The sequence below is a fragment of the Equus przewalskii genome, chromosome 15 (genome assembly GCF_037783145.1).
Source record: "Equus przewalskii isolate Varuska chromosome 15, EquPr2, whole genome shotgun sequence".
Classification (NCBI taxonomy): Eukaryota; Metazoa; Chordata; class Mammalia; order Perissodactyla; family Equidae; genus Equus; species Equus przewalskii.
Window position 1 is genome coordinate 15,740,245 of NC_091845.1, and position 14,749 is coordinate 15,754,993.

Genomic DNA, 14,749 nt, shown 5'->3' on the forward strand with positions numbered 1-14,749 from the left:
TTTCCAGCATAAGAGGCAAAAACTCTCATCTACATTTTAATAGGAACATTTTATCTTCTAGAAGGGAGACAAAGATGCAATCAAGACAAATACTTTTGAGGCTATGGGTGAGTTTCTCAACCTCAACATTGTTAACATTTTGGAGCAGATAATGTTTTGTTGCATGCATGTGTGGGGGGATTCACAGTGAGGTGGGGAGGCTGTGCTGTGAATTATAAGATATTTAGCAGCACCTTTGGCCTCTTCCCACTAGATGTCAGTACATCTCTCAGTTGTGACAACCAAAAATATCTCTACGCGTTGCCAAATGTCCCTTGGGAGACAAAATCAAGTTGGTTGAGCACCTCTGTGCTAGAGCAATACTCTGGGAAAGAGAGGGTGGTGGTTAAACTACAGTTTGGTAATTAAAGTGGTGGAAGTGATTAGATTCTGTAAGTATCTTGACACTGAGGTCATTTGTTAGACAATTTGATATGGATTTGAAAGAAAGAAAAAAGTAAAACTGACTACAAAGACTTGGCCTGAGCAACTGTTAGTATAGATTGTCATCAATATAGTGGGAAAAGGCTGCAGCCGGATCAAATCCAGGGAGTAAGAATTAGGGAGACAATATTAGAATGTAGTAAATTGGTAAGTAGAGATGACAAATTGGCAGTTGAATTTTGGGATTAGGGTAGATATTTGAACTGAGTGTACCAGTTTGGGAATTAGCTTATAGATGATATTTAAAATGATGAAATACCAAGTGAGTGGTAGTAGATATAATAGAGAACAAATTCAAAGACAAATCCCTGGCACACTCCAAATTGAGGAAATTGGTAGGATTAAGAGGAACAAGCAAAGGAAACTGAAAAGGAGTGACTCAAGAAGTAAAAGAAAAACCTGAGGAATATGATGCCCTCACAGCCAAATAAGGAAGGTATTTCAAGAAGGATGTGATCAACAGTCTCACATGTTAAGTAAGATGAGGACTGAGAACTGATCATGGTTACTAGTCACCTTGTTAAGAGCAGTTTTGATGAAATGGTAGGGAAAAAGCCTACTTTCATCAATTGAAAACAGAGTTGACCAGGACTGGAAAATCAAGCTCATATAGACTACTTTTCAAAACAGTTTTGCTATAAATGAGAATAGTCAAACACGACAGTAATTGGAGGGGAAGCAGGGTCAGAAAAGGACTTTTTTTCAAATGATGAAAGTAACAATATACAATTATGCTGATGGGAATGATGTGTTAGAGGGGGTAATAAAAATGAAAGAGACAGAGAAAGAACTGTTGGAGTGACATCCCTGAATCTGAGAGGGAATCATATCTGGTACACAAGTGGAAGATTTGAACTCATGACCTGTTATCTCCCAAACTGTGCTTTCTTGATTACTTGATAAATTTTGTTTAAACAAGAAATAACTAAAACTTGACTTTTTCTAAATATTAGTAGAGAAAAATAGTATCACAGTAAAAAACAGGATGTACAATATCTTGAAGAAGATAAGAGATTAAATAGTATTTATTTTCAGTTCTTTATAAATGTGTAATAAATGCTGCCAAAAAAATTTTTTTCTAAGACATAAATCTATCAAAACAGAGATCAAAAGGGGAGACATAATTTGAGAAACTGGAATGAAGTGGAATGATTTCTAGCTGAGTTGTCATAAAGCTCAATCCTATGCTGGCAGTGGGGAAAGCTAAGAAGAAAATTTATTTATTTAGCATTTCAACCCCTCCTTTTGGACCTTATGAATAGGAAGCAATTTGGTCTCTAGAGTGTTTTCCCATATCAACAGAAGACCAGCAAATTATGCTTCTGAGAGGATATGAAAAGAGAGTCTCTGAACTACCAGTCACCGAGCTTAGTTGAAGATGGGAGAGTCCTACTGAAAAAGCGAGAATTGAGGAAACACGTACATAGGGAGTGCTGAGATCCAATCTCATTAAGCTCTGAGGATGCCAGCTGCTGGGCCTTTTCTCTCCAGGCAGCAAACCAGGAGTGAGAGGTAGGGGTCAGCTGTCCTAATGATCTGATGAGCCCAAGAGAAAAGATCTAAATATAATGTCCTTAAGACTTTTCCAAGGAAATATTCCAGCCAGATCATCTTAACGTAAAGTCCAATAGGATCCTTAAGCCCTCAAACTTGATCAGAGCTTTCTAAAAGATTTTTACTACCCCATTCTTAAATACGAGCAGACAACTAAGATTCACAGAGTATCTTTGTACACCTCTTAATAAAGGATAAGGATTGGGGCTGGCCCCGTGGCCGAGTGGTTAAGTTCGCGCGCTGCGCTGCAGGTGGCCCAGTGTTTCGTTAGTTCGAATCCTGGGCGCGGACATGGCACTGCTCGTCATACCACGCTGAGGCAGCGTCCCACATGCCACAACTAGAGGAACCCACAACGAAGAATACACAACTATGTACCGGGGGGCTTTGGGGAGAAAAAGGAAAAAATAAAATCTTTAAAAAAAAAATACATATTAAACAAAAAAAATAAATAAATAAAGGATAAGGATTAAAACAAAGAAAGAGAATAAAGTAGTTTGGGACAACAAGAGACCATGCAGGAAAAATAGCAAAAAGAAAAACTATCAGCAATATTTTTAGAGACAGAGAAAACAAGAGCAAGATATTATATAAAGGAACAGTCAGAAAATAAAAAGACACCTAAAATTTTTTAAAAATAGCAAAAACAAAAATTTAACAGCAGTTCTAGAAGATAAAGTTGAGAAAATCTCCCAGAAGGTAAAACAAAAAAGCTATAAAATGAATACTAGGAGGAAAAAACAAACAAAAAACATACATAATAACTGCATACATGTTCATAAACTATATCTATCTATCTAAATATACAAAATATAATAAACTACCTACACAGATGGATAGATACACACATACACACATACATACTTGTATATACTCATAGGGTACCAGTTTAGGAAATCTAACTGTCACATAATAGGGATTTAAGAAAAAGAAATGGAGGAAATTATTAAATTATTCAGGAAGATTATCCAGGATCAAGAAGTATGAGTTTCCAGCATGACAAAATTAATCAAATGCCTGGTATAAAGGTTGAAAATAGATTTACACCATGGCGCATCATCATGCAAGTGTGGAATCCTGGCAACAACAAACTTCTAGAAAGAGAGAGAGAGAGAAAGATGTCACAAACAACAGATCAAAAATCAAAGTGTTTTCCACTTTCAGAGCAGAGTAACATCTCCAAATTTCTGAAGAATAATGATTTCCAATCTAGAATTCTATTTCCAACTAAACCATCAATCAAATGTAAGCATAGAATAAAGATATTTTCAAACAAAAGAGATCTCAGAAAAATTGCCTGTCTCCTGAATTCTTTCTCAAAAAATTATTAGAAGATGCATTCTACCACAATGAGGGAGTATGTCAAGGCAGAGAAAGGCATGGTGTTTAGGCAGCGGCGCTCCCACGCACAAGGGCAGCCTGATATTGAAGGGAGACAATTGAGATGGCATTGAGGAATGAATTACTGTTAAGTCCTTAGGAAACTGAACAAACAAACAAAACAAGGAAATTACTAACTCTAGGGAAAGTAAACACAGGAAAATTAAAGCTAATACTCTGAAATAAACCCTGCACAGAGAAAACAAACAAACAAACAAACAAGGAAATCGGTGTGATAGAGTCTTGAATTCTCTACCTCCAGCAAGTCAGAAATGGAGGAATTTTTAATCTTTATTTAATATACTTTCCTTTTTGTACATATACTTGCATAAAGTTAGGATGTTTTATATCCTCTTAGCCAAGTGCAAGATTACCTGCTCACATCTGTTTTACAGATTAAAATTTACGTGCAGCACATGGTATCAGATTCCACCACAGACAGAGTATAATTTAATTCCAATGCACAAAGTACCCAAGACCAATATTTTCCAGTTTACCTGCAGGTACCGTCTCCTATTTATCTTCCACTTTAATATTTAAATGATTTAGAACAAATACTAAAAAACTACCAAGAACCCCAGAGTAAATGAAACAAATGAAGAACCATCTAGAGAAAGTAATTGTCTAAAATCTGAGTTGTCTAAATGATGAATCATGCCTAAGCATTGTGCAGGGTAACACTGAAAAATTCCCTAGCAAGTAATAATGTAAAATGTAAACACAGATCTTCTATATTAACAAATAATAAAAACAGGGCCTGACATCTATTAAAAAGAGCGTGCACTGTAGATCTGCTTAATGAACTAGATTTGCCAACTACTCACTTTCAAAGCTGCTAATACATAATAGGCAATGACTATTTATGGCATTATATTTATATTTCTTATAGATAGGTAACGTTCACTCAGTCCTCCAATTGCCACTTCATGCAGGGCTGTAGTAAAACATCAGGGTGAAGAATTCTGTAGTTTTATAGGACACGGAATTAGGGAATTTTATTTTTAAATTCAAATGTTTTAAAATTTAAGTATTTTAAATATCTTTAAATTTAAAATTAAATTTTATTTTGCCTGGCTACAGGACCTAGTAGAAAGAGGATGTTTCCTTCTGAACATTGTTGGGGTGAGGGGTGACAAAATGAGAAAATAAAAGCCAAAAAAGGAAAATCAGATGAATTTGATTCATTTGATTAATTTTTCCCCTTCAGCACCTCACCTCCCATCCCATTCCTCTTTTGGACTTCAAAGAATTTCCTAACTGCTTCCTTGAGTATTCAGAGTCCATAGACTGAGAACAGAGCTTGCCTCTGAGGGTCTTTTATATCATAATGACACACATTATTCCTAAAAAACATAAGTGACTGCTGTGCTGGTTTAGAAATAGAATGACCGAGAAAGTCGCATCAGAATGGAATCAAGAAAAAATTACTGAACTTTCAATTCCTCACCAAATACTCAGAGCACAAGTATGCACAAGTTTGGGAGGGAAATTGAAGACAGGAATACTTACAGTAGAAGATGCTTTTTTACTGCACAGACTAAGCCTACTGTTGGTTAAAGTTTTGTTTTGTTTTGTTCATTTTTAATAAAAACAGAAGGTAGATAGCTAGTGGTTTAAACCAAGCGAGAGAATTCAAATACTAAAGAGTATATACTGTATGATTGCATTTTTATGAAATCTATGCCAAAGACATCATAACAGTGGTTGCTCCTAGGAGTCGGTTTGGGGCAGAGATACATTAAGAAGGGACAAGATGGGAAGTTTTATAGGGCAATGGTAATGGTCTATGTCTTGGCAGAGTTTTGGGTTACACAGGCATATGAATTTGTCAAAATTCAGCAAAAGTACACAAGATTTATGTGTTTCATTATATGTAAAGTTTACTTCAAATGAAAAAGTGTATAAACAAATATTGAACTCTAATGTATGAAAGCTGAAATCTTTGGGGGAAGTACTAATATCTGCAAGTTACTATATTTTTATTCCCTCTGGACTTTAAACAATGTTAATGAAAGTGTCTCATATAGTTATTATCACACAAATTTACTGGAAGAGAAAAAAGAAGAAAAAAAAAGTTTTGCCACTTACTAACACAGGGACCTTGGGCAAGTAGTTTTAGCAATCTATGCCTCAGTCTTTCCTTGTGTAAATGGAGATAATGATTATCTGCTTCAAAGTGTTGTTCTGGGGTTCAATGAGATGGTATACATAAAGCACTTATCACAGTGCCTGGAACAGAGCATGTATTTAATAAACAGTAGTTAATAATGATAATAATAAAGAATACAATAGCAATAAAAGCAAAAACAGACCCTTCAAGATCTCCTGCTAGTTAGTGAGAGAGCTGGTTGATCTAATTCCAAAATCTGTACTTTTCACCATGTTAAGAAGTGGTATATACTCAACTGTCTGGCCTCTTCCACTTGGCAGAAACCACTATTTATACATCATTTATTTTTATTAAGAATAAGCAAAACAAAACTTTAATCAGTTATGTTTAACCTGTTCAGGGAAAACTATCTTGAACAATCAAAAAAAAAAAAAGATACAAATCTATAATTCATTAATACCTGTCTTTTACATTATATATTATACAATATACTTTAAAACATACTGCTGCTTAACATACTTGGAAATTTTATCTGAGTGATATGTGATACATATTTGAAAGAATATGGGCTAAATTGTTATGAAGATCAAAATAATATTGGCATTGTTGAGTTTGTTTAAATGAATTTTTTTGTTTCTTTGTTTCCACATTTTTCCTTGAAGAGTTTATGGGATTCAAATCTCAAGAATTTACTTCGCTTTATTTTCAACATTAGAAGGAGAAAGAAAATTTCATTTCTAGCCAGTATAAAAATTCACTGTATATTTTTTCACCCTAAAAATACTTCCATTAGTAATTTTAAAATCAAAATCTTCTTTCTACTAAAATGCTTTAAATCATTCGTTGCAGAGAACTGGCGTATAGAATTAAACATTTGGGGGAAAATATTAACAGTAGTGGGAGACTTCTCCATAGTGGTTTTTTCAACTACTACAATATGACAACTGCATTCCAACGTGTCTTGTTATTTCTGTGAAATTGTACTTTTGGTTTTCTAAACAAAGCTGGACTTCTTGATAAAGCTGGGCTCAACACCTCAAATCCTTTAAACTACCTTTTTTGCCACAAAGCTTCCAATTATCTACCCATTTTGGAATGTCTCTTAGTAAATATAGAACCATATTAGTGAACACCCTCATTCTGCTAGAGAAAATGGACAGGCTACTCTCTATGCTGGTATAATAAAGACTTCTATCACAAAGAATAAACAACTAAATGAGCAGCAATAAACTTAATTTGCACATTAGATATGCTTTTCCAAGTTCCGACATTTCAGTTGAAAATAATGCTGAGGCAATGAGGCCTATAATTGAACATCCAAAACTTCTCCAGTGGGGAAACAAAAACAAATGTTGCCTGCAAACAAGATCATTTTTATAGCCTGCTGTTACTCTGCTTTTTAATAATTTTCCAAATGCCAGATAAAATAATTTCCCCTTTTATGTGATTTTCATATACCTCTTAGTATATGTACACATCGTGATTTTAATCCAAGTCCTCCAAAATGAAGACACAAACTCTCCTTCCTTTTGATTTCCTGTTTGTGCCTATGGAACACGTCCTCAAATTACACTGGGCATCTTCCGAGGCTCTGGCAAGGCTGGTGCTAATTGCACTCCCAATGTTTGAATGGAAAATTGCTTCATCCTGCTGCATTAGCGAAATAGAAATTTCCGACATACAGTGCAGATAACTTCAGAATCCTCTTAATGTAGATAAGCCATATCAGCTAAAAACTAAGCTGGAAAATATCTTACACTTGTAACTATTATCTTTTTATGTGTTATCTAACAACAACTTTTCTTGCATGACTGAGGCTGATAAGTAAATTCAAAGAGAGATGATTGTTTTATCAGCTTTACTGAAATTTCTCATTTGCTCCTTACCACTCTATTACCAGTAAGGTCACTATATGCTGATTTTGGTTTGAGAGATAAAATTATATTAGACTCTGTAATGATAATCAGATGAGCATTATAGTTGAGAAAATACACACACACACACACACAAATATTAAATTATCTTAACAAACAGCCAGATGGCTACACTCATAATAGTGAAGAAAATGGTTGAATCAATGCATAGTACTATAATTCTTTCTCAGATTAAAGCTTCAGATTCGTAGATTGTAAAATAATTCCTTGGCAGTGATACCTTTTACATTTCTACATGAAAAGGAATTAGAGACAGTAGTTTAGTTAAGAGGATATGCTAATGATAGACTTATCTTAGAACTGTATTGGCACAGCAATCCCACAGTTTAATAAACATACATCACAGATCAATAATGTCACGTTTCTAAAGATGTTTTTATTTATACTGTAAACATTTTGTGTTCGTGTTATTTTTTAAATGTACATATTTGTGTTATTATGTATGTGTGTGTTTACTTATATTGCCTATTGTGGTTCTCAACAATGGCAAAGAAGTAAAAGATCACAAAATTCCCTTAAAATGAGATGTGGATATTTCATGAAGGTTAAAAATAATAAACACAATTTCCTTCCCGTTATTAGATATAAGTGAAAATAACTTGATATTTATGCATATTGAATAAGCACTTTTTGCATATGTAAATAATCCTCTGGTATTGTGATGAAAACACCAGAACAGTGTGTTCTCTCCATGAAGTCTTGGATTTTCGCAAAGCTTTACATTTTCCCCCGCCCCAGCAGAGTAAGAAATTCTCTATTAGAAATAAATAGCTACAACACCCTAAAATAAGAGAAGTGACAGGATTTAGAAGTTTGTTATTTTCCTTCGATGCTTTTTATTACAAAGTATTCTAAGAAGCTTAAACCCTGAAAAACTGAAAACATTCAGATTTTAGAGCAAGGAATTCAGGATGGAATTTATCCCTGAGAAATAAGGAGTGTTAAGACAAGATCCTTTCACCATCAATAAATATTTATTGAACACCTATAGTTCTCAAGACTGTTCTAGGATTTGTGACATCTCTCCCTCATTTATGCTTCTTTTCTAGAGGAAGAGAAAGACAGAAAAAAAACTATAGATATAACAAATAAGTGAATTATATAGTTTGTAAGAAGATGAAAAGTACCACAGAAGAAGAAAGATTGAAAAAGATTAAGGTGACTAGAAATGCAGATTGGGAAAATTTAATTTCAATAGTCCCAACAAAGAACACTAGAAATAAACAAAAGGCTATTTATTTATTTTTTAAACCAAGTAACTTTATTTAAACTAGTTTTTTACTTGTGGAGAAAATAGCGTACCTGGAGATTGTTTTATAAAATATCCCAGAATATAGATCAACTTGTTTCCATCCTAAGAACTAGGAACCTATCTAGCAAACACATTGCTATGACACATCTGAAACAACCAATAGCTATCTTGAGAACTAAGCACAGGCTAGCTGCTCCTGAGTTTCTCATATTTATTGTCTTCTCCTTCTGTTCCCCCCCCGCCCCCCCGTTAATTACTAATAGTCAGTGTTATAGTGACAAAAGGCTTAAGAAACATTTGAGGAAGAGAAACCACTCATTCATCTCAATCTACTCATTAACTTTTTTTCTTAATCTCCGGGGTAAAAAGATCCTCATCATTGCAGTTTAGCAGCAAAACCATTGGTCCAGCTCGCTGATCACCAGTATTTTACAGAAACTTTCTTTGAGAAACTACATTTCTACAGCTGATATCTTCTATCCTTTATATTTCATATTTTAATTCCCCTGTACTTCCCCATACTTGGAAAAATTAACTGCAATGTCTTTTTATCTTCTGCCATACTTTAATTTTCTGCTGTAATAAAATGAGTGCATGCCACCTGCATCTTCCAATTTAAAGTGAAGTAATAAATCTTCTCTCTCTTTTTTTCTTAAAGGACATGTTATTTCTTCAAACATGAAGCATTTACACTTTTCAGTATATAGGTATTATCAAAAATTTTCTGGAGAAATGCCCTATCATTAAATATAGCCATAGCACATTCCTTGAAAATTAAGTCCATGTCTGTCTTAAAAATCAGATGACAATACAATCTTAAGGAATTGAAGTTTTTCGAAATATGCCACACGTTGGATTTTGACACGTTATATCAGTCAATTTTCCCCTGAGTATTTCAGACAATTGTCAGCATAATGTAATATGCTTGAAACAAAGTTGGCAGAAATATCTTCCAACAATAAAAGTGAGTGTTTATTTTCCTTGAGACATTTTAAGGGATAGTTGAAGTGTAGCTGTTCACTACTTTTTATTGGATATATTTATTTTTAATAGAATTGATGATAAAGCACCAATTGCTGAATTTAATCATTTGGGTTTAATTAGTTGCTCAAACCACTTTATCATGACAGTCATTTTTATCATCCGGGCAGTAATGAAATGATAAAAGTGACATGGCTTCCAGTAAACATACTAGTTTTATGAGCTGAGATTCAATAAAGTAGCAAAGATGGGGAATAGACACTTCCAGTACTAATTACATCCCTTGGTGATATATGTAGGTACATTTGGATTGAGTCTGAAGAATAGAGTATGCAGTTTTACCATCTCGAATTGTATGGGCTTATCTGTTTACTGTGATGGGAATATAATAATGACTCATATGGACACTAATATTTTAATTTTTTTCTCTTTGAAAAGAACTGCTTTTAAAGAGTATGCAAAAGAGACTGCATTTCACTAGTTATGTACTTAGAGTTACATAAATAAATGAACTGGTTATATACTTCACAGTCTTACGTCCAGGTAAAAATGTCATACAAAATGATAGTTTCTGAAGGAAATTTAACCAAGGAAAATATTATCCTCTAACTTTATCAAAATATGCATGGCCCCCTACACAAAGGCATTTATGAAAATTCAAATATTTTAGGTGTAGGTTTTAATTCTGTCTAATTACCCATATCCGCTAACAGCATTTCAACTGCCAAAGTATTCACGTCTACCATGCTATCTCACTGGCAAAGTGAACATGCTGTTAATGAATATGGGAACATAGCTCTTAAACAAATTGTGAAATCAAATATTTCACATATATTATATGATGCAGGTTTGACGGTGGGACAGAGGTCATGATATGCATACATATCTCTAATGTTCGTCAGACACAAATGAAGATAATAAAATACCTTTTACGACTAGGCTGCCAGTGTTCCTCGCAACACCAAACTGATTTGTAGCTATGCAAGTATATGATCCAGCATCTGACCTGGTAACGTTATATATCTTGAGGCTGCCATCCTCCAAGAGACTCACTCTAAAAAGAAAATATATAATTAAAGGAAGTAAGGCTCTTTAAAATTGATGTCTTAACCACTTATTTTCATTTTAAAACATTACTTAGACCATGGCTGTGTTTGATAATATGAATGTATTCCTTTCCTATTATTCTGTTCTTAATTGTGAGCACTCTCTGAATCCACATGTTAGAATAAATGGCATTTGCTTTTATTCTGATACAGCATCAATAATTATAATGCTATAACTTGAATTATCATTGTTGATTTCAACGCACATTAAAAACCAAATGAGTGCTTGATGCTACAATGGCCATTTGCTTGATTAATAACAAACGCAATTATTTATTGTGCATTTTGAAATGTCAATTCCCTGGTGAAAATTGAACTTGGCATTAGGGAAATACAAGCTAATTTTCACATTGTTTAGTCTGTGGCTTTATCAACCTGCTCTGATTTAGCACTTTCAGCCACCAAACAAAAGAGTTCTCGACTGACAATATTTGTCAGTGCTAATGAGTTGATGGAACCATCCGTATGGTTCCATAGCCAAAGGGGCCAGGTCCATCTTATATGGCCTATCCCATCACAAAGGAGAAGAGAGGAGAAGGAAAAATGAACACTTCATGAATCAGACTGAATTAAATGTTCCTAAAATAGGTACATTCATATAGTACACAATGGAAGGAGAACTATTTAAGAACTTCCAATTTTTCATCAAACAATCCCTGTTAAATTTTCTCTGAAACTCAGAAATAATCAAATGCAAACATCAGAATGTTGTTTTAATCAGGGGAAATATCAAGATTTTTTTTTTTTACAAAATTACCGGCAAATGTTTTAATAAGGAGACAAAAAAAAGAGAAATTAAAGGCATGTACCCTATTTTATGTCTTATAAATTTAATTAAACACCTTTTAAAAACACAGCTCTAAAAACTAGTGGGTAGTCAGGATTGTACAAGAATATGTGATGAGAGGTAATTGGTAATGACGATAGTTTTAAAGGAAAGAAAGGCAAGACAATTGCCAAGCATGTCACATCCATTAACAATAACAAAACAGTATTTGTTTCTCAAATATATCACTGTTTCTAATATGCATATCATACAAAATGTAGCTAATATAATTAATTACCCAATTTGAAACACAGAGAATATCAGCCAACTGTAATTTGTATGAAACCAGCTGCTGGTGTTGGGTTTATTACTAGTGATGGGTTCCACATTCTGTCATCGTGAGTGCAAATGGCCACATCTGGGTTTAGAATGCTCCATGGCATGTAATCAGATTATTTTTTAAAGTCGTTATCTTGGAGTATTCCCCAACAGCAGATATTTGATATCTTATTTAATTTCCCAAGTGTCTAGATTTCTTGATCCCAATTTACATTAACAATTTAATCATCCCATTATTGACACAGTAACAAAGCTATTCTAGTATGCAGCAAACTTCTGGCCAAATACAAATCTTTATCTGATTCTACTAGAAGAGGTCAACGTGCTGGAGAGGATGTGGAAAAAAGGGAACCTTTGTACGTTGCTGGTAGGAATGTAAATTGGTAAAGCCACTACAGAAAACAGTACAGAGATTCCTCAAAAAATTAGAACTAGAACTACCATATGATCCAGCTATTCTACTTCTGGGTATTTACCCAAAGAACACAAAAATACTAATTTGAAAAGATATATGCATCTTTGTACACATATCTTTATGCATTCAGCAGTATTCACAATAGTCAAGACTTGGAAACTACAAAAGTGCCCATCAAGAGATGAATGGATAAAGAAGCTGTGATATATACGGACAATGAAATACTACTTAGCCATAAAAAATAATGAAATCATGCCATGTGCAACGACATGAATGGAGCTTGAGGGTATTATGCTAAGTGAAATAAGTCAGGTGGAGAAAGACAAATACCATATGATTTCACCCATATGTGAAAGATAAACAAACAAATATACTGATACAGAGAACAGATGGGTGGTTACCAGAGGGGAAGGGAGATGAGAGAAAGGCAAAAGGGGTAAAGTGGCACATGACTATAGTGATGGATGGCAACTAGACTTTTGGTGGTGAATGTAATGCAGTCTATACAGATGTTGAAATATAATGATGTACACCTGAAATTTATATATGCTATAAACCAGTGTTACCTCAATTAAAAAAAAACAGAGGTCAATGTGAGAAGCATTTGGGTACATCATTTATCTTTAGAATTTAGGAATAACTAGGAATTTTCAGCAGCATAGAAACATTAAATTTTGACCAATAAAACATTTTAAATGATAAAAAATATATCTGCTAATATCTAAAGCCCATCAGGCAAATTTCCCAGCTAGTTATGCCAATGTTTATATGTCATATAATTTTTCACTTGAATTTCAGAAAAGCACAATTCATGTAAACGATGTTTTGGTATTACCCCGAGTCCACCACCCTTTTCAGGCTCATGGTATTTGTTCAGTAATGTTTGTTAAATTGAACTGAAATTGTCATCATTGAAACTGATGATTTCTTCTGAAATCTTAATCAATTCATCAGTATTTCTCAATTGCCTCTTACTTTTTGAGAGACTGAGAAGGCAAACTAAGACTAATAAAAGTTAAGATCTGCCCAAAACTAAACAGCTAATAAGTATCAGAGAATGAACTGAAAGCTATATCTGATTATCTCTAGCACTCAAGCTCTTTACAGTACTATCACTTAGCTCTAATTGCAGTAAACTAATTCTGCGTGTTAACTATAATGTTTAGGAAGTTTCTGAGTCATTGTTAGAGGCCCTTAAGACAGTCTTATGTTTTTGCTTCTCAAAATACGGTCTCATCTCAGACCTACTGAATCAAATTTTGCATTTTAACAAGATATCCATTGGTTGGTATGGACAGTAAAGTTTGAGAAGCATTGGTCAATTCATTATGAATCAAACTTTAGTCTGTAAAGATTGTCTTTATTTCTAAGTAACAACGTATTTTGTTTTCACAAGATCAATACACAAAAATGTATCAAAGAATAAAAAATGTTAGATTTGAATGTTTTATGAAAGTAACAAAACTGGTAATGAAACTGATTTATCATTTATTAAAAATAGATGATTAATAAAATAATTCTCCCTATAGATCTATCATATGGAAGGCCAGAGATTTAATTATACTTAGAAATTTTACATCAGGATAAATAGCGTAAATATTTCAACTTATCATTTAATGTTTTTTTATTAATAAGAGGTGTTAAAATGTAGTAAGAAAACTTAATCTCTGACAATGTAGATGGAATCAAACCACCTAATCATAGCACTAATTTTATGTAGAATAATTAAACAAAAAATATTAAAGAAAAGTGTGAATTTCCAGTTCTGTCACATATCAAAACATGGCTTAGGAGAAATGATTAAAAAGAAAAAGAAAGAACACTCAACTAAGATCAAACTGTACAAAGCAATTGACATTTTCAGAAAGGAAGAATGCACATGTAAAAATTAACTGGAACATTTTAATTGATGATTTTGGTAACATTCATGGAGAAAGATAAAGACCGACTTTATCTTTCTTTTGGATAGTCTAAAAGATACTTTAAAATGGTTTCTGGAGGATTGAAAAGGACATATTAATAAAATATATTAAAAAATTCCATCTTTTTCTATGTAAGCTTCTCTAACATTTAAAAACAAAACAGCTGCATGTATAGATAAGCTTGGCTATCTGAAAAAAGTGAGAAAACATTCTGGTGATAAAAGTGAGATTTGCATGAATAATTAGCAAAAATAATATAGTTATAGGGAAGCAGAAGACCTTAAGTGACTGACGACATATAATATGTATATATATTTACATTAGGACTTAATGCTGAGATTATACTGCTAACAGACTATATATCATAAAAACAAAGACTGAAATATGTGAGCAACATGGAATAAGGTAAGGCTTCTAAAAATTCAATAGTAATTTAAATGCTAATTTAAATGACTGGAAATCGAGGAATGCTAAGGCTGTTTTTTCCTTCTAAATTTATTCAGCAAA

The 14,749-nt window shown here is 33.4% G+C and overlaps 1 protein-coding gene across 5 annotated transcripts in view; it reads right to left on the bottom strand.

Annotated features, from left to right (window-relative positions):
• Nucleotides 1-14,749, bottom strand: part of CNTN6 (contactin 6) — a 295,782-nt gene that overhangs the window by 38,082 nt on the left and 242,951 nt on the right. For all 5 annotated transcript variants that reach the window (XM_070576733.1, XM_070576734.1, XM_070576736.1 and 2 more), the window contains one exon: nt 10,621-10,748. In XM_070576733.1, the coding sequence (XP_070432834.1) occupies nt 10,621-10,748 (128 nt within the window). The remainder of the gene's footprint in view (nt 1-10,620; nt 10,749-14,749) is intronic.